The sequence below is a fragment of the Pristis pectinata genome, chromosome 16 (assembly GCF_009764475.1).
Source record: "Pristis pectinata isolate sPriPec2 chromosome 16, sPriPec2.1.pri, whole genome shotgun sequence".
In the NCBI taxonomy this organism is placed as follows: Eukaryota; Metazoa; Chordata; class Chondrichthyes; order Rhinopristiformes; family Pristidae; genus Pristis; species Pristis pectinata.
Genome location: NC_067420.1, coordinates 23,762,271 through 23,790,228, shown reverse-complemented (window position 1 = coordinate 23,790,228; position 27,958 = coordinate 23,762,271). Strand labels below are relative to the sequence as shown.

At 37.8% G+C, this 27,958-nt stretch overlaps 2 protein-coding genes across 2 annotated transcripts in view; both read left to right on the top strand.

Annotated features, from left to right (window-relative positions):
* Nucleotides 1-18,255, top strand: part of LOC127578807 (DEP domain-containing mTOR-interacting protein-like) — a 54,334-nt gene extending 36,079 nt beyond the window's left edge. Inside the window, exons 8-9 of the mRNA XM_052031275.1 lie at nt 2,697-2,801; nt 16,266-18,255. Of these exons, the coding sequence (XP_051887235.1) occupies nt 2,697-2,801; nt 16,266-16,391 (231 nt within the window). The 3' untranslated portion in view covers nt 16,392-18,255. The remainder of the gene's footprint in view (nt 1-2,696; nt 2,802-16,265) is intronic.
* Nucleotides 18,256-23,635: 5,380 nt separating this feature from the next.
* Nucleotides 23,636-27,958, top strand: part of LOC127579037 (collagen alpha-1(XIV) chain-like) — a 105,925-nt gene continuing 101,602 nt past the window's right edge. The window contains exons 1-2 of the mRNA XM_052031671.1: nt 23,636-23,685; nt 23,990-24,010. The gene's annotated coding sequence lies outside the window, so the exon portion shown is untranslated. The remainder of the gene's footprint in view (nt 23,686-23,989; nt 24,011-27,958) is intronic.

The window sequence follows — 27,958 nt, the reverse complement described above, 5'->3', positions numbered from 1 at the left end:
TTTTCTCTGATTATTTTAGTAGAAGCATTGAGCTGGTTAAAATATATTAATTCATGGCCTCGGTGAAGTAGAGGAAAGAGAAATGTCAGAATTATGTAAAAAAAATCTTCCTTTAGAATCCTACGACCAAAATGCCAGCCACAAATTTCTAAACTGTAATTCTAGGTTGGGATGAATTTAGTGCTTAGTTAAGTTCACAGAATGAATTTCAGAGATAAAGTGCAACATGCTGACATATATACTGCAAGTGAGGATGAATTATGAGGTAACAGAGTCCTTGTGACATCCAGCTTCAATGCAGCACCACAACACTGAAAGTATCACCATTATTAGAGTGATAATGTTTCTCCTTTATTAGGAACAGCTTTACAACTGTAACAACGCTATGCAACAAAAGTAGAGCCAACAAAACAAATTTGCTTAAAGTAATCAGCTGTTCTTGTCCAGTGACCCCATTTGTTTCTCAAGTTTAACTTTGATTTTTTTTCTAAATCTGCACCAATCTTTTTTTTACTTTTAAGTTTCAAATCTTTCTCTTGGATGTTTTTTTTTGTTTGCTCCCTCTATTCATTAGGCTTGAGGAACAACTTGGACCACCCAATTCAAAAACAGAAGCCCAAGGATAAACAGTGTGCTGTTTCTCAAATATTTTTCATCTGAAGCAAGAAGGCAGCTTTTGGTTAAAGTTTAGCAGTCCCAGCTGATTACTGCTGGAAGGATTTAAATTGTTTATCTTTAGGATGATTCCTCTGCATATGGTCAATGTTGATTAATCAGATTGCTGGAAGTGCCACCATACCATGAGAACTAATCAATCACCAGTAAAAAAAAACACCTAAGCATTCAGTTCTTTACCAACATAACGTTGCAAGTCAAGGCACAGTTTTTTAGAAAGTAAGTTTGGGTCCAATTAATTTTGTAAAAAAAGAAATTGTTCAATTCTTTTAAGAATTTAATTCTACTTAAGGTCAATGCTGAAACTGTAATGTTTGAATGTCTGGGTTTGTTGCAGTTCAGCTGAACAAAGAAGTTAAAGCAAACATATGTAGATTAGTAAGCTTACTCAGCCCCACTTCCTCTGCAGCAAATTATGGCTGTGAGGAGGACTTTAAGTTGGTATTTAAGACATATTTTAGCAGCAGCAGCAGCAAAGGCCTTTTGATGGCCAGGTATTTAACTATTCAGCATCAAATGCAAGGCAGATCCCAATGCAACAGTAACAACTTCCATGTATATAACGCCTTCATTGCAGCAAAAAACATCCCGAGTTGCTTAATAAGGGAGTTACCAGACAGAGAAAATGACACTGAGCAACTTTATTAGATAAAAGAGCACCTTAATTTTATTTCTTTTTATTTATGTCATCAAAAACTTGTGACTGGAAGAAAGATTTGTGGGTTAAAGTGGGTGGATTTGACTTTCTTCAGCTGAGTGGAGAAAGCTGTGAGCATACGCTTGTGCCAGTTACCTTGTGTGAGCTGTGCTAATATTGACAAAGGTGTCTTTTTTAAATATGAACAATGTTGATAAATCAAGAACCAAAACAAACTAAACTCATTTTTTAATGGTACCAGTATTTTAATCTGTGTTTCAGACTGAAATATTTTGTACTCTTAATTGTGAGAGTAAAGTAACTTTGTACATGGCTGTATGTTATCTCATCTGGGGACTTTCAGATTTATGTGATTTGTATAATTACTAAATAAGTGGAATAGTTTCAATCATGACATTGTTGTGACCTTCAAGCTTCTGATGTAAAAGCAGGTTCTAACTGATAATGCTCCAACTCCTAACTACACACAATACCTCATTACTGTTTTTGACCTGCTATGCTTTCACATTCCTTCTGCACTCTTGGAACAAATGAAATGCCTAATATCTTTCAACTGTGATTTTACTTTGCTGAACTACTGTACATCAACTGAAAATATTGGCATAACCCCTCCTATCCTTGATATGTTTCTAGCAAATGGAATTTTCCATAAAAGCTTTTCTAATTGTTGTGGAGCCTCTGTACAAACTAATTTATTAACAATATTATTTTAACTAACTTAGTGCTGAAACATGTTTTATTTGGAATCTAATCTCTGAACTGAACAGCAAAAGTATTTTGTTTAACAAAGACATTAACATCCATGATACTTAGGGTTTAAATAGCTCTTAGGTATTACTTATTTAAATATATGGTTATTTAAGGGTGGACATTGCAAGGCCCTGTTGCTTACACAAAGGCTTAGAAATTGGATGTTACAGGTGCCGTACAACTTCCTGTGTCCAAAGTGACAAGCTTGAAGTTTACACCCATTTCTTTAAGATCCCCCTACTGCCCAAAACCATCATTTTGTTTCTGAGCTGTCTATGGCCTAATCTTGCTGCACTTGGCTGTTCGAAGCTTCCGCATATCCAACCATTTTGCTCTTGGGGTAAGTTCACTGTGTTGAGGAAAGCTTAAAATGGAAGCTCCTAAATTTCTAACCAGAACCCTCGTCTGTGAAGCACAAAATGATGTCTACAACACGATGGCCCTGTTCTCTCTAACCCATAGCCACACTGAATTAGGCTTCAAGTTTAGCAACAAGGCCTTGCCCATATGACCCAATATGATGTGTTCATTATTGTACAAAATAATCACCATTTCGAAGATAAGGTGGTTCAGATAAAGCTGAGGTACTCTTGTATACTTCTCTTAATTTCAGATTGTGGGTGATGCAGTGGGATGGGGTTTTGTGGTGCGAGGAGGAAGACCATGTTACATCCAGGCTGTGGATCCAGGAGGACCGGCTGCAGCAGCTGGAATAAAGGTAATGTTTAAGATTGTCAGTCTATATTGTGCTATAATGTCTGGAGTAGTCTGTCCATAATTTGATACTACGTGGCAGCTTTACTAAAGAGTTCTCAATATGTTTGAGAATGGAGAAAAATGAAAATTGAAGGATTGTGAGGTTTAATTTTGAAGTTGAAACTGATATTTTGTTCTGGAGCTGTGTAGAGGAAGGTTAACTCTTACCCTACCTCTGATAGATATTGTCTGGAACTTACTTGAAGGTGTTCATTTACAATTTTTGTGCACTTTGCAAAGTTAGACAGGTGTCAATCTGTCTCACAATTTAATCTCTCCTCCTTACCCCTGCAATTCCTTCTGTTGTGAACAGTGGATCTTTCACTGTCTACAATCTCAACACAGCCACTTGCCTGCGTCATTTAGGGAGCTGCTCAAATGCTGGGTTTATACTTAAAACTTGCCAGGGTCATCGAAAAGACTTTGGCTTCCCTCTTTTAAGATGCTCCCATCAACTCTTTAACCAATGTCATAATGTTTTCATATTTGGCAGTGTTATCTTGATTTCATAATGTCCTTGTGGATTATCTTGGATAGTTTTACGGAAGTAAATGCAATGCATAAGTACCAGTAGCTAATGATGTTATGAGGCAATTTTTCATGTGTAGTAATCTATTGGATAAGCCAATGAAGAAAAAAAACTCTGGAGATCTTCAAAACCAACATCATTGCTCTCCTCTTGGGGCATAGATTTCCAGGAAGAAGATAAATTAGGTGAACTATTCTGTTCACCCCATTGGTATTTTCCATAGAGAGATGGATCTTACTTAAGACATGCTAATTTATGGAGGTACGTTTTAATTACTGTGGTAAATAAAAGTAAAAAAAACCCTGCAGATATTGATAATCTGTAGTAAAAGCAGACAGGTCAGGCACCATCTGTGGAAAGGGAAACAGAGTTACATTTTGAGTCCAGTATTTTCTCTGTTTACCTTTAATTACTCCAGTGTGCTAGATTGTGCAATTTAATGAGTTGTGCTCGGGTCTGTGAACTGTGGTATTGATAAATCATAGGAGTAATTTTCAAACTTTGGGGAAGTTTGGAAAATCAGATTACACAGCAGAAAGGAGAATTGAATGGGCTGTATAATGCATACCTAAACTAACATGGCTGATTTTGCACTTTTGTTCAAAGAAGAAAGTTACCAAAGTATAACTTGGCAGAACAAAATATAATGCAAGGAATTTTTTTTTTATTCTAAAAGCAAGTTGGATGTTGACAAAATGTAAACAATTGAAATTACTAAAATAAATGGGAATCAAAACTTAGAGATTCTCCATGGTTTGTGGCCCATCCACATACAAAGCTAAAACTAATTGGTAAGAGAATTTGTAATTGATCTATGATTTATTTGAGCCATTGTTTGATTTATAAAAATAGATAGAAATGATTAAAAACCACATTGAGTGAAATATTATGAGTTAACTAATTGCACTGATGGTAATTTTCAACATTAGGGAGATTAAGGCTATAATATTAGCTGTTTGGCAAACTTCAAAGCAAATGGAAAACTCTTTAATGATTGCTCTAATGAAGGACATGTAGCCTCAGATTTTTCATCTTAAGACCGCACACACCACTTGTTTTCTTGCCAAGGGCTTGGTAGGGTGGAGTAATGTAATGTACTCAACTCAATGTCACTGATGCTTTAGTTGCTAGGTGCTATGCAACAGGAACTCTTCCAAGTTCTGTCATTCAGGCAAATGTACGCCTTCCTTGCACTGTGCAACACAAATAAGGAATGAGCAAAATGTAAGAAATGAGAGCTCAGTCTCTCATTCCCTGGCACCAAATATCATTTCTCTAAAATGTCACTGAACATTGCCCCTTTCATTATTATTTTGGAAACACTTGGAAGACTTAAGCCTTGTCTTTATTAATGAGTGATTGCACTTACATTCAGTTTCTTACTGTTAATATTCTTTGAATTATAATTCCTTGTCAATTGTTTCCAAGTTTAAGTCTTAATTTGGAACTGAATTAACTTAAAGTTTCATGTTCCACCAATAGACTGGAAGATTTAAGCTGCTTGATTCTGACTCTTTTAGCAGAACAAGCTTGTTTTGTTTTTCTCCTGCCCTTGCAGTACTTATTTTTAGCCTTTTACTTCTCCACCTTTTCTTATTTCAGGAAAGTTATCAATGTTGATTAATATATTTTTATTTTTGCTTTCAAAGGTTTTCTCCTCACCTGGTCCCTTCTGGCCTATGTTTTATTGAACACAAATATTCCTCTTATACCTATTGCAATTGAGTAACCGTTCTGTGTTTCAACAATAATTATCTTTAAGCTATTGGACTGCAAGATGGTGGAGTCTATTTCCATACATGTACACTGCCAGCAGTGATGATGGCAGAGTAATTGGATGTATAAGCCTTGCATCCAAACAAACTAAGACACTCTCAGTTCTGATATCAAACCTGATCTCAGGCTAGAGACATGCTGGAATCTGGATTGCAGAGAGATTGTCTGTTACTCCTGATCGCAGGCTGGTTGGAAATTTTGTCAAAATTGCGTACTTGTGATCAACTGACAAGAAGTATTCTTATTCTGGTGCAGGCTTCTGAGACTACCAAACTTTTAATGCCTTTTGTTGAGCTCCCAATGTTATGAGCACCACAGTGTCCTCCACTGAGAAACCTTTTCATTATCAACTCTATGGAAGCTTGATGGGAGTATTGCTAATGTGTCAGTATGAAAGAGCAGATTCCTGCCTTAGGAACAGAGGCAGGCCATTTGGCCACTCAAGCTTGCTCTATGATTAATAGGTGGCATCTCTATCCTTCAGGTGTAAGATGGTCACCTTCATTGAAAACAGGCAATACATTTATGAAGATCCCACCACCACTACCTTCCAATGCATGTGGCCTTGCTCCTACTCCTTGTTCTCCTTGCTTATATGGAGGCAATGGAGGACCGCAATGTCCTCCATTGAGAAACCTTTTCATTATCAACTCTATGGAAGCTTGATGGGAGTATGCTAATGTGTCAGTATGAAAGAGCAGATTCCTGTCCCCAGTAGACACAGGAATGCTACCGAGCAGTTTGGTGCTTTCCAGGAGTGAAGGACCCTGTGAGCGAGCAGCTAGCTGTTCTCAGAAGCAGAGACGCTGCACCTGAGCAAACTCCTCTCCTGTAAGAGCATAGAGAGGCCATGCAGGAGCTGATTAGACTTCAGGAGCAGGAATGTCGGTCATTGGGAGTTACGTCTTGTCTGCAGTAGTAGCCATATATTTCCCCCTCTGGCAAACTCTCACCCATCTTCACTGTGAACAGAGTCCCACTCAGATGTTGCAAAGAGCTGATTTTGAGATTAACAATGAAGAGAGTGGGGATCAGACACTTGTAACCAGAGAGACACAAGAGACTGCAAATGCTGGAGTCTGGAGCAAAAAACAAATTGCTGGAGGAACTCAGTGGGTCAGGCAGTATCTGTGGTGGGGAAGGAATTGTAAACATTTTGGGTCGAGACCCTGCATCAGGACTGTAACGAGTCAGTGAGTCACCTTCAGATCTGAAGGTTGAAACAATGTTGATGCAATCTTTGTGCCAGCACCTTTGTCCACCCAAACTTTTAGGAGTTTACTTGGTGTGTAGGATCAGGACATTGATGCTCCCTTTTCATGAAAGCACCAAGTCACCACCAACCTCAGTCTCTCAAGCAGCTTGGTAGCCCTAACCCAAGGTGCACAGCCATACATCCAAGACTGATCGTTCAGTTGGCCCTGGATGGTAGTCTGAAGCTGCCCGGTTGGAACAAAAGTTTCTCTTGGGTCATCAGGAACATGTGTAGATTCAAAGGGAAAGGAAGCAACTCTCCAGGTGGCAAAATGGGAAAGGCATTAGGGTTTTAAAATTCACGTTCCAATGTTAAGATTTTTTTGTATTATTTGTTTTCTTGGTCTTGTAAATGATCCTCAGAATAATAGCACCTTTCAAATGCTTGCTGGTTCAGAGCAAATCACGTTGTTCTCTTTGCAAAGTGACATCAATGTGACAGCTGCTGTCATTGTTGCAGACCTGATAGTGCATCACCTGAAAGTTGCTGATGGAGTGCTGCCAGCAGTGTCAGCATTGACGTATCCATTGAATGAATATGTCAGCAGCAAATAGCTGGAGAAAGCACTCCCAGTTAACTTGTGAACTTCAAAAGGAGTTTGAGCAGTCTGCTGTCACTTCTGAAGGTGCCAAATCAGCTCTCTTGATTTTACAGTGCTCCTTTATATAGTGATTAATTTGTACTCTGCTGCTTTTAGTTGCATTGAGACTGTTCTGTGAAAGTTGTAGGTTGCATATTTGAGCTTTAATTAATGTAAGGGAGGAATAGTAAGGTCATTCATTGTCCATCTCACTCTGGAAGAATCATCATTTGCACTAACATGAGATGCATGGAAGAGCCTGGTCTAATTCAGTGATGATCACAATTTCATGTGGAAATCATCTGTGCGATTTGCACTACATGCATTAAAAACAGATACTAATCAATTCAGTTTCAAGGCTTATGATAATCCCAGCAGGTTTAATTGACCTTGCCGATGTAGGCAAGTGTAATACATGACACTTTCTGTGAATGAACTGGACTAAACATATTTATCACACACAACTTTCTGTGGCTAGATCTGGTCATAAGGTAAATGAATTCTCTTCCATTTGATTGTCCTCCTTTTCCGTATCTAAATCTATTGCTGAAACAAGTCGGAGGCCATCTCCCTGGCCCTACACTCATCTCTGGACCATCTGGACAGTAAACACACCTACGTTAGATTATTGTTTATTGACTACAGCTCTGCCTTCAATACTATAATTCCAAGCCAACTTTTCTCCAAACTCCTCAATACTGGTGCCCCACGAGGCTGCATCCTTGGCCCCCTACACTACTCCCTATACACTCTCAACTGCACGGCCAGATTGTGCTCTAACTCCATCTACAAGTGTGCAGATGACTCCACGGTAGTGGGCCAAATCTCAAATAATGGTGAGTTGGAGTCTATGAAGGAGATAGAGAGCTTAGTGACATGGTGTCATGACAACAACCTTTCCCTCAACGTCAGCAAAACAAAAGAGCTGGTCATTGACTTCAGGAAGGGGGGCGGTGCACACACTCCTGTTTACATCTTCGGCACTGAGGTAAAGAGGGTTGAGAGCTTCAATAGCCAATAGAACATCACTAATAGCCTGGCCTGGTCCAACCACGTAGACGCCATGGCCAAGAAAACGCACCAGTGCCTCTACTTTCTCAGGAGGCTAAAGAAATTTGGCGTGTCCACTTTGACCCTAACCAATTTTTATAGATGCACCATAGAAAGCATTCTAACCTGACGCATCATGGCTTGGTATGGCAACTGCTCTGCCAGTGACTGTAAGAAACTTCAGAGATTTGTGGACACAGCTCAGCATATCAGGGAAACCAGCCTCCCCTCCTTGGACCCTGTCTACGTTTCTTGGTAAAGCAGCCAACATAATCAAAGACCCCACCCACCCCGGACATTCTCTCTTCTCCCCCCTCCTATCGGGCACGTAACACCAGGCTCAAAGACAGCTTCCATTCTGCTGTTATAAGACTATTGAATGGTCCCTTATTATGATAAGATGGACTCTTGAGCTCACAATCTACCTCATTATGGTCTTGCACCTTATTGTCTGCCTGCACTGCACTTTCTCTGTAACAGTTACACATTATTCTGCATTCTGTTATTGTTTTCCCTTGTACTACCTCAATGCACAGATGTGATGAAATGCTCTGTATGAATGGCATGCAAAACAAAGTTGTTTTCACTGTACCTTGGTGACAATAATAATAAACCAATTAATAAAAAAACAATTAATCATGTAGAGTGCTGGGTTCAATTGATTAGATCACACCAATTCTAATAGGTATAGATATTTATAGGAGACTTCATACAAAATATTGAAACACATAGACCAGTCATTTTATCAATACCTATTCCATGTATGGCTAATTTACCCTGACTTCTGTCTCATTCTCCATAGTATTTGCTGCAAGGACTAACTATAGGAATCACCTTCAAGTTAAAAGTACACTATGAAATATATAATTCATTTACAGATAGCTTCTTTCAAAAAATGGTCAGAAAATGACTAAAACATACTTTCCCCAATCTTTACGAAGTTACCGTTACTGGAAATATCCATTTTGAAGTCAAGGCTGTGTTTGGCCATGAAATCCCCTGTAAGCCTAACAGAACTTGCTGTTTAGATTCATACATAAATATTGGCAACATGAGAAATTAGCAAGAATCATCTTCATTGGGAGAAACTGAACAAAAACAAAACCTCTGAATTTTCAATGGAGGTGCTTCATATGCACTTTATTTATGGAGTGCCAAATCTAATTTGACGTAGCTGCAGCAAAAGAGAGAGCCTTGCAAAACTACAAGTAGTTAAAGTACCAGGATATTTTTTATATTGATGTGAAAACCTCTTTTAAAACCTTGCAAAAATAACCTGACATCGATAACACTAGGTCAATGAGAAATGTCCAAGTGAACCAAATTTAAAGCATCAAAAGACTGAAAGTGCCTGTTTTTCAAGTTGTGCAATTATTGTTATCCATTGATTTGGAGATTGGTTGGGCAGTAATAATCCAACACCAGCTCTGGAAGGGAAATTGGATCCAAAGACACCTAATAAAAAATGCGATAACCAAACATTGGCCCAGATTTTCTGGTTATAGCTTTTCGTAGTCCACAAATGTTTTGCAAAGTTCTAAATAGTAATTTGCTGTCATTTGATGTCCACTTCACAGAACTCGTGCCTGTTGAGCAGGAGAAACATTAGTGTTTCCCCTCAACCAATCAGCATGAGGAATCTCAAATATATGAGGGAAAACTCTCCATAGCTTGGAGTTGCAACCTCAGGAAAATGGTTGCGGTGTTGGATGTCTTTCATCTCAACCCCAAACATTACTGCAGGAGTTTCTTGGGGCAGTGACCTCATCACTGCTGTCTTCAGCTGCTTCATAAATGCTTCCTTCCATCAGATCAGACAAGGCAATATTTGCCAATAATTGCACAACACTCAATTCTAGTTACAGCTGCTCAGAAACTAAAGTACGATTGAGGTAAAATGCAAATATGAATTAGTAAATGGTAAGTAACATCTGTTCCACAGAGGTGCCAAGCATTGAGCAGCTCCATCAAGAGAAAGTCTACCATTACCCCTTGATCATTAATGGCATTACCATCAACATTTAACCAGAAACATCATCTAGATGAATAAAGTAGCTACAAGAATAGGTCAGAGGTCACTGCCTGAAGTGCAAAACCTTTCCAACATCTACAAAAAAACATTGGGAGTTTGATGAGATATTTTACATTTGCTTAGACGAGTGTGGCTCCATGAAAATTCAAGAAACAGCGTAGCTTGTTTGATTGGCACCCTATTTGTCACCATAAACATTCACTCTCTCAATGGATGCACTGTGACTGCAGTTTGTACAATCTGCAAAATGCACTGCAGTTACATGTTGAGCCCACTGAAAATGTTTCCCAGATAGGAGATTTCTGCCATCAGGAAGGACAAGGGCAGTATGTGCACAGGACCTCTCCACTCCTTATTTCCCTGTGAGTTGCACTCCATTCTGACTTCGGAGCATATCACCGTTCTTTCATTATGCCATGGTTTAAATTCTGTAACTTCCATTCCAACAACCCTATGGGATAGCTTCACCATAAGGAATGCAGCAGTTCTCTGCCATCTTCTAAAAGGTATTAAGATAAGATACCTTTATTAGTCACATGTACATCGAAACACACAGTGAAATACATCTTTTGTGTAGAGTGTTCTGGGGGCAGCCCACAAGTGTTGCCACGTGTCCGGCACCAACGTAGTATGCCCACAACTTCCTAACCTGTACGTATTTGGAACGTGGGAGGAAACCGGAGCACCCGGAGCAATCCCACGATGTAATAAATGCTGGCCTTGGTAGTGATGCCTGCATCCCATTTATGAAGCTAAAAATAAATAACTAGAAACAGCAAAATAAAGGAAACGTGGGAGTAAGGGAAAGATAAGGGAAGAAAGGAAAATAAGTATTTCCTACTATTTAGAAAATCTCCAATAATTATATTCAAATGGAATAGATACCACAAAGTCAGGTTTTTGATGCCAGAGTTGTTTGGAGGTAATTAAAACAATCCACAATTTAAAAAATTCAATTAGATTTGAATGCATAAACTTTAACCACTTTTGGCATGTTGTGTAGGTAAATACAGCAGCTTCACGCCCTAATGTTGATGTGGGTGCTGTGTGTCAATCTATCACCATGATATCAGTGTAGCATAGTTTGTGAAGGAGCAGGGTATGTTGGACAGCAACTTCCATATTTGTACATTGAACTACAAAAATAACTGTCTAATTATACTCGATGACACTGAGTGCTTGATAGTCTCACCATTATTCTTATCACCAAATCAGGATGATTAAACCTTTTAACAAGAATATCAAAATGAGGATAAGAAAGGGCACAGATCATTTTAACCAGATTGAAAACTCTGCTTATTGAAGGCAAAACTAATACAAATTGTGCCAAAGGCTGTCTGTAGCCCTGATTCAATCTAGTATTAACTAGAGTGAGCCAGACTAGTAGCGCATACAATAATATATATACTAATACTATTATTTTACCATCAGGCTTCAGGCTTTGACCTTTAAACAAGTAAAAACCTGTACTCTGGCTTTATCTACTATTGGTCAAATATAGATTTTTCTTGCTTGATTACGTTGCAGCAAAATTAAAATTAACCAACTTCTTAAATAATCTACTGTCTGGTCATTATGCATATCTTCTGAGTTCCCATCAGTTATTCAAAGGCTGGTACTTAAAGTGTAAGGCTAAAGATTTTTTTAAAATATCATGACATGAATAGTTTCATAGGGTTTCTTGTATGTTAAAGGTGACCAAATTTCAAGAGTACTTCATTGACTATAGAGTGCTTTGGCATATCCTGAGGTCAAGAAAGGTGCTGCAGAAATTTAAGTCTTTTTGATTAAACTTATCTTTTGCTGGTGGACCTGTGGAGAACACCAGCAACATCCTCCTTGGGGGTCACCATGTCTCCGACCTCCAGACCTCTTCCAATGTGGCACAAAGGCAAGTTGGAGGTGAGAAAACAATGCCAGATTCAGCATTGAACCCTGAATGTGGGACACAAACATCCTGAGTTGAGAGGCTGGATACACTTCACCATGGCTTGTGTTTCCAGTGTAACCCCATATACCAAACCTGTTTGAAAAACTAAGTGCAGGTAAGTGGTTTGTTTATTTTTATTCTAATTTTATCTTTGTTTTTATTTAATTGTTTATACCTTGATGTCCTTTTAGCTTTCTTATTGATTTTTATATTTTTAATGATTTAAATCTATTTGAGTTGTAGTTGAAATGTTTCTGATTTAAACTTTTCACCTTTGACAAAGGTGAATGGTCAAAAGTATCAGGCCAGTTGGGATGGGGCCTCAGGATCTGCTGCCTATGACTCTTATGGGGTGTCTAATGAACAGTCATGGCAATGAAGCTTCCATTTCAATGAGTTCACAAAAGGCACATCCTGATGCAGGAAAAGCATGGGGGCAATGAGGCAGGCAGTTTGGGGAAGGGTGGTGGATGAATGCAGGATGGGTGGGGGTTTGTTTGGGGTGAGCACAGTTCGGGCCAGATTGAGCAGCCCAATAATTCCAATGACTGTATATCCATCCATACAAAGTAAATTAAGAAAATACAATTCACATGCATTGTATTCTGTTTATATGGACGTTAAATGTTGAGAACTTGAAGGCAGGTAGCTTTTCATTTTCATGAGATTAACTGGTGTTTTTTTTTGCTACATCAGAGTTTGGCAGGGCTGTATAAAACACAGCGAATGATTTACACCTGTGTGCGAACAGAGTTGTGAAGTTGGCTTTTTCCATTCTTGTTGTAATTGATGGTTCCTTCCAGTAGGGAATGTGGGACTAAAAGGGAATTGAAAATCTAGCAAGGTACATACTCAATTTTATGGGGCAGAGACCTGATTCTGATGGGGACAATTCGATTTGGAGCCTTTTGTTTTGGCAAAGCTGTGAAATCCTGTTTCAATTGAAGTTGTCAATCTTTTGAAAAACTCATTCATAACTCAGATATTGTAAGAATACGACAAGCAGCTAGATGTTAAGAAAGATGGCAAGTTCATCATTTTAACATGCTTTACAAAAGTTGTTTGATTTATAAAATGGCTTGATTTCCTGATTCATGCAGATTTTTCCTTAATAGTCTCCTATATAATCAGCTGATAGTAAAAGACGGGTGAAAGTGTTGGAAGATGGAGAAATATAAAAATAGCTTAGAGGAAAAATAGCAAGCATGAATTAAAAATATTAGAAACTTTGGTCAATACAGCAGCAAGTAAAGACCACCAGCTTTACAAAATTATGAAGGAAAGTCAAAATTAAAATACACAAAGAAAAATATATTTCTGCAAACTAAAAGAAGTGTTTATCGTTTTGTGGACATGGAAATTACAATTTAAAAGGAGGCTATTTGGGCATCATGTCATTGCTAATTGTCTAAAAAAGCTAGTAATTCTATACTTTTTTAATACAAATATTCATTTAATTCCATGCTAAATGTTCTTGGCTCAGCTTCAATAATTACTTATGATGGATTTCATATTCTTGCAACTCATTGTATCTTTTGCAGGACGAATTAAATGTCAGTAGTATTAAAAATATTATGTTTTATTTTATTGTGATATTCTTTTGCAACATCTCTGATCTTCCAAAGCAAATCTCAGTTGATTTATAATCCATTTCAGCATGGATTTCTGCATCTGCGCTGTCTGTTGCACCCTCTGCTGCCAGAAGTTTGTTACTGCTGCCTTCAGTTATTGTATTTAATGGGCAGAATTATGGATGGCCTCAATGTCTGCATTAACCTTTTCCCGACAGTGAATTGTGACTAGGACACAGGCAGTAGAAACAGAGGTCCTGCCTTCAGACTGCCCTCCTAGCCTCTGACTGTGCTGTAAGAAGGACTTTTTTTTCTACTTCCAAATGTATCTGATGCTCATAAAATTTTGGAAGCAGTCAAAAAAAGAATTTTAAAAGTTAACTCAAAAAATAAAATGGTAAATTCACTAAGAATTAAAATAAAGTTAAAGGATACATGTACTTTTACTTGCCTACTTAATGAAGTTGGCAACCCAACTCAGATGACACAGGCCAAGTTAGATGTGCCAGCTATCCTGTGAAGCTGAGGGGCCAGATATGAAGTATATTTGTCCTCTCAGCTTAGATTGTTACAGAATGCAACTGCACCCAATGGTGAATTCCAGGACAGTTCATGAGACAGACCTCCATTGCATTCTGTACTCCCATACTGCAATGTGCAGGGATGGAATGTGCTAATGTAATCACTGCAGATAGCAGGCAATCTCTACTAACCCTTTGGCTAGCAGAAAGTCCAATAGTTTGTATTTAAGATTATATTATTCTTTATACTTTAATTTTTTTTTAAATTTCAGTTTAGTGTTTCTTGAATATGATATGTTAAACTTCTAGTGCTAAAGATCCAAAGCGGACATCAGGGGAAGTTGGAAGTGGGGAAAGAACATTTTGTTGGGAAAGCTATCTTCTATTGTGAACCTTGGATAACTACACAGAAGAATAACCTTCTGTCATTCTTTTCAATGTTCCCCAAGTTTCCTTAAAATCCTGAGCCTAGTAGTGGCATCATCCACAGCAAGTATACAATGGTGCAGAATTTCCTTGGAACAATAGTATGAGTGACTTGCACCATTGCTTAAAACAACAGCATAATTTACCTGGGACTTTAGCACAAAGACGCTTCACCATGGACCACACTCATCAATATTCATGGCACTCTGCTTTCCTGGATTAACTTATCTTTGATTGGTGCTGTTCATAAACTATAGTTTAAAGATCAGAATGTTGGAAGAAATCGGTTTTCGAGTTCTTCCAGCATTCTGTTTTGTTCCAGATTCCAGCATCTGCAGTCTCTTTTGTCTATAATATAAAGGTAACCACATAACCTATTGACATTCTGGTTATTATCTTAAACAACCCAGACTGTCACCAGCTTTATTTCTGCACATTGAGGAAGGATTTTGTTTTGTGAAAAGCTTGAAATCTAACATCCTTTTGATTTTAAAGAATATAATACTTATTGCTGTTCTTAGAATGTTTTTATCTCGTAGCTCAAGAATTAAGTTTCTTTGACAGCTAAGTATTCTCACTGAATTCTGACTGAATTTCTTAATAATCTTTACTGAATGTGTGTACTAAGCATCAATTATATTGTAACGATATATGGCTAAGGATCCCACACAGTTTGGAAAACAACCCAACACAGCTAAGTTCCAATTTCTATATTGTTATAATGTGGGTCTATGTTTATCTATCTTTTTCAATGAGAAGGCAAAATATAGTTCCAAAATTCTATTTCAATATACTGCTAGGTTGAAATGAAAGTATAAAACGAAATGAATAAAATTAGAGAATCAGCGAAAGCACAAGTAAATTCCATTGGATTCCAGTCAAAATCAGCCAAAGATTTGTCTCCTGGGTCTCTGACCCCAATCAGGAGATCAAAACTATTCTCAGTTAAAAAATATAATGTACAAAAATGTGAGAATATATACTTTGTACAATTGTTTATGGCTTATCAAGCAGCTTTTTCAAGGCATGGTGACAAACAAATTGCAGATAGTTCTAAAATTTACTTACCTATTTCAAATCAGAGACATCCTATTGAGTTTGAAGAAGCTAAACATTTGATGAATGGTGGTTATTTTAAACCTAAATTAGTGGTTCATTTCTATAAGTTGGGTATTTTTGATGTAATTTGCTCGCTATGTGAATAGACGTCAGTTTAATTAACAGTAATATTATTATTATAATAGTGAGTGTAATGTGCTTGTCTCTAGAACCTAAAGTGAACTATTACTGGCATGGCGTCTCATCTCTTTGGGTTTCAGTCCTTGCATTTTTGTCCTTTTTTCACTCTCCCACTGAATCTTGCTTTTCTTTCCATACTATTTTAACTTCTGCACCTCATTTGAAATTGAATTTGCTACTCTAACTTACATTTCATTATTAAAATCTTGTGATAGTCATTTTTGAATCCGATTAAAACACTGCATAGTTACTTGGCCAGTTTATTTAAAACCTAAGTGCTGTATATGGAACATGCAGCCCTTGCATCTCCTGCGTCCACCTGCTTACAGAGGAAAATATTGTTGATTTGAAACCAGAAAAGAGAAATCTGTTAGCAGTTGCCATTTTCAGGCAAAAGTACAAGTTACATGGAGAGGGGTGATGGGTAAACAGTGCTGCAACTTGAAAGGTGTCATGCAATGTACATATTGCATTAATTTGTGCATACTTTAAAAATATATTTTTTGTTCTATACCAGGTCAGGCAGTTTGTTGTTTCTGTGAACAGCATGCCTGTAATGCAATTGGACTACAAAACAGTCAGCAACATAATCATGACAGGACCTCGCACATTGGTGATGGAAGTTATGGAAATGATTGAATGATGTATGGTTGTTCAAAAAGCTGCTTGTTGATTTCTTTTATATATTCTCAGAAATCAAAATAGTTTCAATTACCATAGCCTAGAAATAAGTGTTGAAGATCTTAGCAGACAAAACTTATTTATCATTTAATTTAAATCTCATTCACGTATGTTAATATTTTTCCATTGTTAACTTTGACCGTAGTTTCTATGTTGATATTCTATTGCTGGAAAACATTTCATCTATATTAATTCTGTTTTTGATGTATGTTTATATTTTTTGTTTAACCCTCGTGATTGTGAAGCATGGATTATAGCTACTGTTAATGGATATTGCTAATTTTCTTCAAATCAATCAAATTCTAAGGGACTTGATTTGTAAATTTTGCAGATCCAATTAAACGTCTTTGTATAAACTCAGCTATTTCACTGGCATCCACTGTAACCTTTGCTGGAATGTGACACTCAGCAAGAAGTAAATGACTTCCCCTCCCTCTCACCCCATTGCTAGGAAGTTGGAGCTAAGCCAGATAGGAAGCTCTAAGGTCAATATGCCCTACTAAAATGAAAAAACAAAATGGCTCTGTTCCAAGTCTTCAAGTCATTATAGAAAATAATCCATGCTTATTTGAACAAGGAACTGGCAGAATTTAGTTTTAACCAGTTTCTTTCAAAATCAGAAAGAAAGCTTTTTCTCTTCCTTCCATAACATTGATGTGCCTAATTCCCAGCTCTACCATCCTCAACAAGAAAATGCAGTTCCTCTCCTTTGTTAAAAGACTTGCTATAGGTACTATTGTCCCTTTATTTTCCAGTCTAATGATATAAAATAACTAGTCAGACACAATTGTACATTTTCAGTGAAGTCTTGACTTCACAGACACGATATTCAGAACCCTTACTTCCATCTCCATCATTGACATCACTGGAGAAAAAAAACTTTATTATGTTGTCAAAACATTTCTCACATTATGACTACCCTGAGTAAGTACTTCAAGGAGCAATCTTAAAGGTGTAAAGAGAGATTGACCGCTGATTTAAATACAAAGGCCTTGAAAATATCTCTGGCCAAATCAATTGATCTTGGCTTGTGAGAGGAGGATCTGCACACATCCTCCCTAAACAATGATTTTTTTTCTTGGATTTAGCTGGGATTTTGTCCCTCAAAGAGTTTTTACTAATGCATATCCACAGAGTTGCAGATGTCAAATCCATCAAAGTCTTAGATGCACCTTGGTAAATTAATGGATCAGTCACAGAAGCCCAATTGGACCAATGTGTAAGCATGGGATGAGATGCAAGAGTCCATTCATTTTAATTGCCAGGCTTCATTTAAACATATTGATTCTGACTCCTGATGAAATAACCCAGGAAGTTTATCCCTTTCAAAGGCAAGACATCTGGGGAAGTTCCAGGGGTCCTGATGGATAAAGAGAACCCCAGAGCAAATGAGTGGCTAGTTATCCTTGTGGGAATTGGAGGAGAGCCACTGCTCCTCTTGTCACAGAAGGAAACATGTAACAAAGTAAATTTCTCAAATTTTGGGCCAACCTCTCTGTGACCGAGGGCTCCTTGGCAAGGCTGGGACCAGGCAAAAATCTTGCCGAAAGCTGAACTGACTGATATCAGCCTATCGTATTTTGTCTCAGTGATGCCCTCAACAGTGTGGGCAAAGACCTTGGGCAATGTTCAAATTTTGCCATTGAAATTGTGTGTGTTGCAGATTTCCCAACGATTGGGTGCACATAATATTGCCTCAATTTTACTCTTTAATGTGTCATTTTTACTTGTAGTAATAAAAAATAAAATGATGAAATGCTTCTATTTGCGTATCATTTTACATTGTAAATTAATTGAAAAATAAAATGTGGTTCTTTGCAAACTTGCAGGTGAGCACAATCAAAGATGTTGTTTAAAAGACTATCCATATTCATGGTCTATAATCAAGTTGTAATTTATGTTCTCCAGCAAGACAGTATTATAAATTGTCTGAATCTTCTGTAATGCACTGACCTGTCAAATATAAATGAAGATTTAGCTGCTGCAGTTCTGCAATATGATCAAACTATTCTTTGTAATAACTGTTATAACTTTATAAGGCCAAGGGATGGTGCTGTGAACAAGTAACTTGCCTAACCTGAAATAAGAATGAACAGCTAAATAAGCTTTCAGTGCAATTTTATCCCTGTGTATTAATCATTGTTTAAAATTGCATGCATTTTAATTGTACTTCATTGGGTGAATGGGAGTTCCAGATAGAGACCAGCCAATAATAAAAAAATAAGCAAATCAATGTAAAAACAGAACCAAAATTCATACAGAGCAGCCATCCATTTATGACACAATGGACTATCAAAACTTCAATTTCAAATGACTAATAAATATTTAAATAGCAAATGATTTGTGCATGCAGTAAAAGTCATTACTTGCTTGGTCTTTTGAATTATTTTAAATGTATATATAAATCATACCTGCAAAATGATTGATTTGAAATAATTGTAAGCTATTAATTGGTAAAACTGCACAGCAGTTTTCTCTTTCCTATATGAACAAATAGAAAGTCAAAAGCTAATAATATAATATTAATGAGGAATATTAATCAGCATCTCAAACACAGGCTGAGGCAGCCAGGTCCAGTCAAGCTCAGCTAGAACTGGAAGCAGAATCTATTTCTCCCAGGCCCTCTCGGATTTTCTGTAAAAAAAATAAAAGTTGAGCTGTAGTAATCTTCCACAACCCAAATACCTGTTTTAAGGAATTAAATAATTTGGTTCGTAATTATTCAACAATGATAAACTGGAGGGTTTACAGCTAATCAGCTGAACTTTTTAAAAATAATTAAAAGGAAATCCTGGCTTTAATTAGTCAAAATTTCAAGAGAGGCATGCAATTAAGAATTATTCTGAGAATGAAATGCATAAATCTTGATGATTGACTCAAGATGGTTTTTCTACTCACACAGTGAGATAGGGTGGTGAGCCCCAAGGGACTCTTGCTTCTGGATGGAAGTGCCCGGATGGCCTTGTGTGACCTGCTCTGGAGATGATGGCAGGTGGGAAGTTTGGCTGGGGCTGTGCATCTATCAGACCATTATGCAGGTGTCATAATGAAAGCTCAAGGAGGATGGAAACCTCCCTTTGAGCTGAAGGGCAAAAGTTGCTTGATCTTTATTTCAGTATGAATATGGTTCACGAAAGCGGAGCCTCAATGTAAGTGGGGAAATGTCAAGTGTGAGAATTTTAACTTTAAGAACTTTAGCTGTAGATTCTTAAATGTGTCACAGGTATGAGTAATATTTACGAAAATGATATTAATTTTAATTCTACTGAATGAGAGCAGACAAGAGTAAAGAAATGCTACAACAATCGATGGACTTTCATTGTCAGGCACTCCAAGGTGCCCAGATACCTCTTATGAAGTGAGACCACCAAATCTAAATTGCCAGCTTAGACATTCAGGTAAGGGAACTAGGCTTTAAAATGCACAGTAAACTTGCAAAATAGTTTTGTTAATGTAAGGTGTATAAGAAACCTAACAAAAAGCTTACATGATGAGAATTTTATTTTGTGATGAATAATGCCACTAATTGTGAGTAACATTGACACAGTTGATCTGGCACTGTCATCGTGAGAATATTGATTCTTACATTAATTATGCCTGAGTGATTTTAATATCTAACATTTAATTAACTCTAATTGTGTTATCCGAAAAGAGTCAATAAATAAATGCTGGTTAATTACTAGTTTGTTACCCATGATTCCTTTGGCAAGATTAATTGAGTTACTCATTACTGCACTGATCCTCTGAAGGATGGTTGATTGGTTGTGTAAAAGCAAATATAATTTTGAATGATTAAAGTTAGATCTTGCAAGTGAATAAAATTTAGAGGGTAATCTTCAAATGTATTTGGTAAATTTGCAGGTGAGGTTTTTGATGAGCAGTTAAAATGAAGTTTTTTTTTCAAGATCAATGGACTTAATTTGGGTAAATTCTGTTTTAATTTGTGTGTTTACTGTGTGCATTATTCTTCTAGTAGAATATTTAGAAGAGAATTATATTTAAAAAACTTCAATAATCTGCAGCATTGTGATTATGAGAAGTACCCCATCTGGGCTGAATAACCAGAATCATGATCCCATCATGACATCTGACAAATTTAATTCACACAATTTGCCACAAAAAAGCTAACAAACTTTTGGATTGCTTCTAAAAAAAAAACGTCGTTCATTAATATACTTTGGGAAAAATAAAACATCATCATCTTCCTAGGCCAGAAGCCTTATGATTTTAGGGATAGCATAGGAGAAGGGAGTCCTGTGGCTTTAAAATCTGCATGAGTGACAGTGGCCTCATGGGTCTGAAGTCAGTGTGGGAGACAGAAACCCTGGGTTTAAAGGCAGCTCCATGGGTGTGAAAGGGAATGTGGGAGATGGAGGACTTGGGGGTTTAAAGGCAGCACTGGGGACAGAAGGCCTTTGGGTTTAACTGGTGTCATGATGGCAAGTGAACTCGCAACCAATGAGCAATGAGAAATCACAGACTACCAGAACCAGGCAGCACCCGGTGGGTGGTTTACTCACAAAGTTAATCCACAACAAACTTAATTGTCAACACCCCCTTGCAATAGTCTGGCAAATCTTGTCACTGTAGCTAACTGCAATAAAAAAAAGGCAAAAGGCTGAACAAACTGAACCGCATCAATCAAAATATTATACAGAAACACAAGAGGGGCAACGGGAAGCTCAGTGAACCTTGTAAAAACCATCTACATGAACACCTGTAAACTTGATGTTATGAGAGTTTTCCCAGATTCATCGAGCAATAAGCTGATCTGATCATTGCCTCCAGCAGCATCCCAAATGCGGGGAAAGGGTAATGCAGAGTAGATATCATTGGAAGGGAGTGGCACTGGACATCCTCAACATTGAATTAATGAAGTCAAGTAGTAATAGGTTAAACACGGTCAAAGAAACCACCTGCTGATTATTGCCTGACCACTGTCCTCAGCTGATGTACTTAACAGTCCCCCACCACATTGAATACAATTGGAAAGAAGTACTGCAGGTAGCAGACACTGATATCGGAACTACTTCAATATCAATCACCTAGAATGGCTCAGCAGTCTGACTAGAGCCTGAGCTGGCAATGCTCAGCTGGCAGCTGGACATAATTGTCAGAATAGGCTTCTAACAGGTGGTTTGAGAATCAACATGGGAAGTTTTCTTTTGCATTGCTCACACCAATTTTCCTATGGCAGTATAATGTTTTCCTTTTGTGATTAAACAGCATATGTTCCCATTTAACTAGAGCAACTCTGTTGGAGATCTGCTGACCAGAGTATTGTTGGATTCATTACATAATATTTTAAATTTAAGTATGTTGTATAATTGCATTAAATTACACAAATATACATCACAGAGACAGACTGTTTAGCTTGACTGGTCTATATTGACATTATCACTTCATGCAAGTCTCATTCCAGTACAGCTATCTTTCTCTCCTCCCCCCTCCCATTGGGCAGAAGATACAAAAGCCTGAAAGCACGTACCACCAGGCTCAGGGACGGCTTCTAACCTGCTGTTATAAGACTATTAAATAGTCCCCGGTACAATAAGGTGGACTCTTGTCCTTACAATCTACCTCGTAGTGGCCTTGCACCTTATTGTCTGCCTGCACTGCACTTTCTCTGTAACAGCAACACTTTATTCTGCATTCTGTTATTGTTTTCTCTTGTATTACCACAATGCAAAATTGTAATGAAATGATCTGTATGTATGGCATGGAAAACAAAGTCTTTCACTGTACCTCGGTACATATGATAATAATAAACCAATTTACCAATTTTATCCCATCAAATCCTTCACATAGCCCGGTATTCCTTTTTCTAACTTAGTTTTCCAGTTTCCTTTTAAAGGCATTTAAGATGCTGCATCAATCACTCCTTGTGATAATGCATTCAAACCTCTCTGAGTAAAGAACTTTGTCTTTATTTCTGCACTCACACTTATCAATAATCATGTTTAATGTATGGTCCCTATTTTTATTTCCTATCATTCAAAATGTTGAAGTCATCTATCAAGTCAACTCTAAGCCTTTCGTTTTCAAAAGGCATATTCCCAACCATTTCCATCTTTTCTGAGAGTTGTTATCTCTCCATTCTAGTACTGACTTTGTAGATCTTTCGTGCAGGATCTCCACTTCTTAGTCTCCTTCTTGTTCGGTGCTGCCTGGTTCTGGTAGTCTGTGATTTCTCAAGAAGTGAGAAAGGAACTTTGCATAAAAAAAGTGAAACCTATCAAGACTCCCACTACGTAGGGTTAACATAACTTCACTATTATCATCCTGTAACCTCGCAAAAAACTGTAGATGCTGGAATCTGGAGCAACAAACAATCTGCTGGTGGGCCTCCACGGATCGAGCAGCATCTGTGGGGGGTGGGGGGCAGGAATTGTCGACGTTTCCATAATTAACCTGCAATGCTACTTCTAATGACGATATCCCTGCATCCTGTTGCTCTTCTACTCCATTTATTTTCTTAATTTCAATAATGTTGATGATGTTTCTACTTTTCCTACTAATATGAATGAGCAGGTTTTTCCATGTTAAAGTTTATCTGCTATATAACTGGCCAATCAGCAAGTTTTCCAAATGTTTTTATATAATGTAATTGTTTACAAAATACGAACCGAAGTATTTAAAGACAATAGTATCAGACGGACCTCTTAAAATGAAATTTAGTTGATGCGTTAGCTCCACGGATTACAGTCGACCCATGAGAAGGATAATCGCATGTATGAATAGTTATAAACACTCCATCCGGCTTGCCTACTTTACCTGGGGACTGACAAATCTGTCGAAACTTGTCGTTTTGAAGAGTGTAAATAAACATCGGAAACACCTAGACACATGATGTGATTATTTAAATTGTGTTATTGGAAAGTTTTGACATTCTTATTTGGATAAAGTTTCTGATATGTGCCTCAAAGTTATTAACTTCAATACTTTGTTAGGCCCTCGTGGTTTTCTCAATTTTATTTCGGTTTTGTAAATGTAGTGGGAAACAAACTTTGTCGGGACAATTTGCCTAATGAGCGGTGTAAGGGTTAATGTGGAGTAGGTACGTCACCGAGGGGCAGATCCATACTTAATATTATTTCATGACACACCCTTTAAAATCGCAGTTTTAGATTATAATCTGATTGATCATTCTGGGTCTAATCCCTTCCTCAGTGTGTGGAATACACCATCGACTACAGGAGCGGGGAAGGACGTGTGATTTGGCAGCGACAGAACTCTCGTTGTGAGGGGGAAACCAGGTATTTGTTTCTGGAATATCGGAAGTGTGATGTGCGGGGGATTATCAGTGCTCCCACAGGTAGAAAGCCCCCTTTGTTCAGCAAATTCTTTCCTCGTAACAAATCTAGGAATCGAATTACGGTTCGTAACAAATCTAGGAATGCATTACGGGGACCGTGTGCAGCATCTGAATAGAAACCGGTCCATACTTTGTCAATGTCAAAAGATTCAAAGACTTTTTTAAAATGACAGTTTTGAAGACGTGAGATCTAAAAACGAAAGTGTTTCCCATGATTAAATCTTGGATTTCTTTGTGTCTTTCAGACAAATGGAAAAAAAGAAGGGGTAAAGCACAGAAGTATTTTCTTCCTAGTATTCCAATATTTGGTTGTTGAAACTGTCTTTCAATTCATGTTGGTTTTGATGTTGAACACATTAAAATGAATCTTTGGCAGTTTCATATCTGCAACTTTACATTCATTCTCATTAATATTAAACATTTTACTTTCTCAACCACAGTTAAGAGTACTCTAATAAGTCTAATTCTCTCTGCATCAGAGCTGTGTGTGTGGTTCTCAGCACTGGTATGGTAATTATAATTGTTAAATTTTAGATCACAAAAAACGATTTCTTTTATTTGAATAAGAAACAAACTACTAAACAGAGAAATGTATTTGCTTGAATTAATGGCCTATTGAATAAGATTTTTACTGATATTACAAGAGGTGGGCCAGTGTCAGGTAAGAAAGTAGAGAGAAAATGAAATCATCTCAAAATGTTTGTCATGGGAAAGCCATTAAGATGCTTAGAGTTTGCATGGGACATGCGGTAGAAAGACCTGAGCAAATGTGTATTGGACCAAGTACGGAAGGTTGTATGGTTCAGGATTTATTTTTGTGAAAATTTAGACTTCTTACAAATTAAATAAGAACCTAGGAGACACAAGAAACTGCAGATACTGGAAGCTGGAGCAACAAACAATCTGCTGGAGGAACTCAGCAGGCCAAGCAGCATCCATGAGAGGAAAGGAACTGTCAATATTTCAGGCCAAAACCCTGTATCAGGACCTCCTGAAGGAAGGCTTTGACCTGAAACATTGACACTTCCTTTTACTTCCATTGACAATTCCTTTCCTCCTACTGTTGCCACTTGACCCACTGAGCTCTTCCAGCAGATTGTTTGTTGTTCTTAACGAAGAAACCACCTTGTACATAACTGTCACTTTTCTATCATTGAGATATTTTTTGTAACTGCTTGCGCTCCTCTAGAAGAAAGTCCAGTGTTGCTTTGATTTGATGTGACATACACAGGGGGCAAATTTCATGATCATTGATGGCAAAATTGCTGTGAGATCGATAACACTGTAGCGACAGGTATTTGAGTTGCACTAGATATGATGACACTTCACTTTGGAGTGGGGCCACAAAATAATCCCAAATTACACCGGTACCTTGCATCCACTCCAGTTCTGTGGCATCTGAAGTGGCTGATGAAGCCAATGTACGATCCTCAAAATCTGCCACAGCAAGCTCTGAAGGTGCTGGATGGGGCAGGCAAGTGGAGGGAGCTGGTGCACTCCTTCTGTCATTTTCTCTAGGCTTCTGAATGCTCCCCAAAAGACTTGAAGATTTTGAATGCCATCCTTCATGCCAGTTCCCCATTTTGATTGGTCTTGGTCAGGGATTTCCACAAACCAGTCGGAATATTTTTCAAGGAGGCTTTGATTACATCCTTGGGTTGCTTCCTCAGTCCTCCCATTAATTTCTTGGATTGATAGAACACAGACAGAGAGCTGTTTTGCGAGTCTGGTGTCAGGCATAGGAATGATGTGGTTGCCCATTGGAACTGGCTGAGTGTAATTAAAGTCTTGTTGCTGGGGGTGGATGCTTAAGTGGTTCACTTATCCTGACAGTGGATTTGAAACATTTTACAGTGGCTGCAGTGCTTTGAGGTGCCTGCTATAGGTAGAGTTATACTCCCTTCACCTTCCTGTAACCTTCAGACACGTGGACTCCAATGCACTGTCGAATCAGTGCAGTCAAACCCAGTTTAAAATAGTTCTCATGAGTTCTATGGATGTTACTGTGAAGCTTTATTGCAGCTTGTCACTGTCTGTGAGTGAAGCTATGTGATTTTATGTGCATGTGCACTCAGAGCTGTCTCTGGGTTAGAGAGTGGAATTCAAGGTCAGAAAGGGCTGGTGATGAAGGTGTGGGCAGGAGAGAATGTTGGCAGAAAGGAAGACTTCTGTTATTTAGAGCCTCTCTTAATTTCAGGAAGTCCCAAAGTGTTTTGCAGCCAATTAAGTCCACTTGGTGTAATCACAGTTGCGTTATAGGAAAGAAGTGCTCTGGACTGTGAACCAATCCTGTAGCTATGTGTCTGAGATAAATACAGTCTTAGTTAAATGTCTTTTAAAATCAATAATTAGGATTTGGTGGTAGATGAGAGTAATTTTAATCAAACTTGCTCGGCAGGAAGATGATGAGATCAGGACTTCCCATTTTATGCTCTATTGTGTTTACACTCACTATTCTGGAGGAAAATTCCACTGCAGAAGTCATGAACAAACGATTATTTTCTGTGCTGAGATATTCTATCACGTCAATAGCAGAAAGACAAAGCCACTGTTATTTTCATTCAGAACTGTGTCAAATTCTTTACCATGTAAGTTTGAGTTTGGCACATGTATTTTATACATGTAATTAAGAGACGCATGCAGGAACATGCTGTAAATGGGATCAGTAACCCACTAGTTTGCAAGTTTATTTCCGAGTAAGTTATCTTTGTATTTTGGAATCTGCACTGAAAGCTTTAAAATCGAGCATTTTCTTAAAGTAACTATGCTGCCCACCTTGCAGATATACCTCCATGGATATAATAAATCAAATACCCATTAACATTGCAAAAGCTGAGATGTAATGTCTGCACAGGTGCCTGGGGAGATTGTGAATGTGTGAAGCAGGTCTGTTGAGCTTCCCCTTGCCTGCCGTAAAGCAGTCATCATGATGAGAGCTTTATGGAAATGTTCCTTTAATAAAATGACAAGAACTTTTAGTGATTACACCACAAATAGGTAATGTCATGAACTGTGTTATGTACGCATGTTCATCCGTCGAGATTAGAAAACCTCACTGGTAAATCACTTTTCTTCCAAAATCACTACATTGTAAAACAATCTTCAACCATGGAAATATGAAATATGTTTCCATTCAGTGACAGTGCCCTATCACTGACCCTATCGCTTTTACCTAATGAGGCTCTGTATTGGTGCAGAAAATAGTTGATCACTGAGCTGCAATACGCCATAGATCTTTACTGCTTCTTCTTTTCTCCTATCCTGAATGTGTGATTTATGATGCATTGTTCAAAGACTTTTAGCAACCTTTTAAGTCCCTTGCCCATAGAAGCCATTCTTGTTTGAAGTCGGGTATAGTTAGGGTTAGGGTTCTGTTAGTGACAGCTGACAGATAACTGTGGGAGGGTTAGGGAAGATTGCAGTTAGGTCTTCTCCAGGTGTAATGCTTGTACTGTCTGATGGGTGACTTGGTTGATTATCCATCCCTTCTCCAGCCCAGGAATGCGGATAATCATCATAGAGTACAAATCAGCTTTCTTTATCTGTCATTCAGTACTGTACCACGGAATAATTTAAGTGATAAGGCAGTGGTATACTGTACAATTAGGTATAAATTTTGATCTTATAGATACAGGACAGTGGCCACAGTTCTCCTATTTCAATTTCTGCATTTGAGAACATTTATTTTCAAAGGAAGATAAAACACACTGTTATCGACACCACAGGACAACAATCAATAAAATGAGAGGGCTAATTCATATCAAAACAATCATTTTGGAGAAAGTGGACTCTCGTAGAATGTTTTTATTTTGCTTCATTTTCATCCCAACTCATTTCATTAGTAATATCTTTGCAACCACATCCAATCAATACCTTCTATTCATCCCTTTAGGGATGTGATGATATAATCTCATGTAAACATTAGCTTGTGGCACATGCCAGTAAAACATTTTAAATGTTAACTCCCTAGATTGTGGTTTACAATCAGATCTCCCTACAAGAATGCAAAATTTTTCAAAATCAATTATCTGTCTAAATTTAAAAAACTCTACATTATTAATGGTTTTGCAAGACTATAACACTTGTATTGGAACTAATTTTTACAAAGAGTTTTATTGGAAAAATAGATCTGTCATATAAGTAATTCCAATGCAATTGTTTATCTTGTGGTGTGAATAGAAAGTGCTGTTACATTGTGATACCACATGGATGCA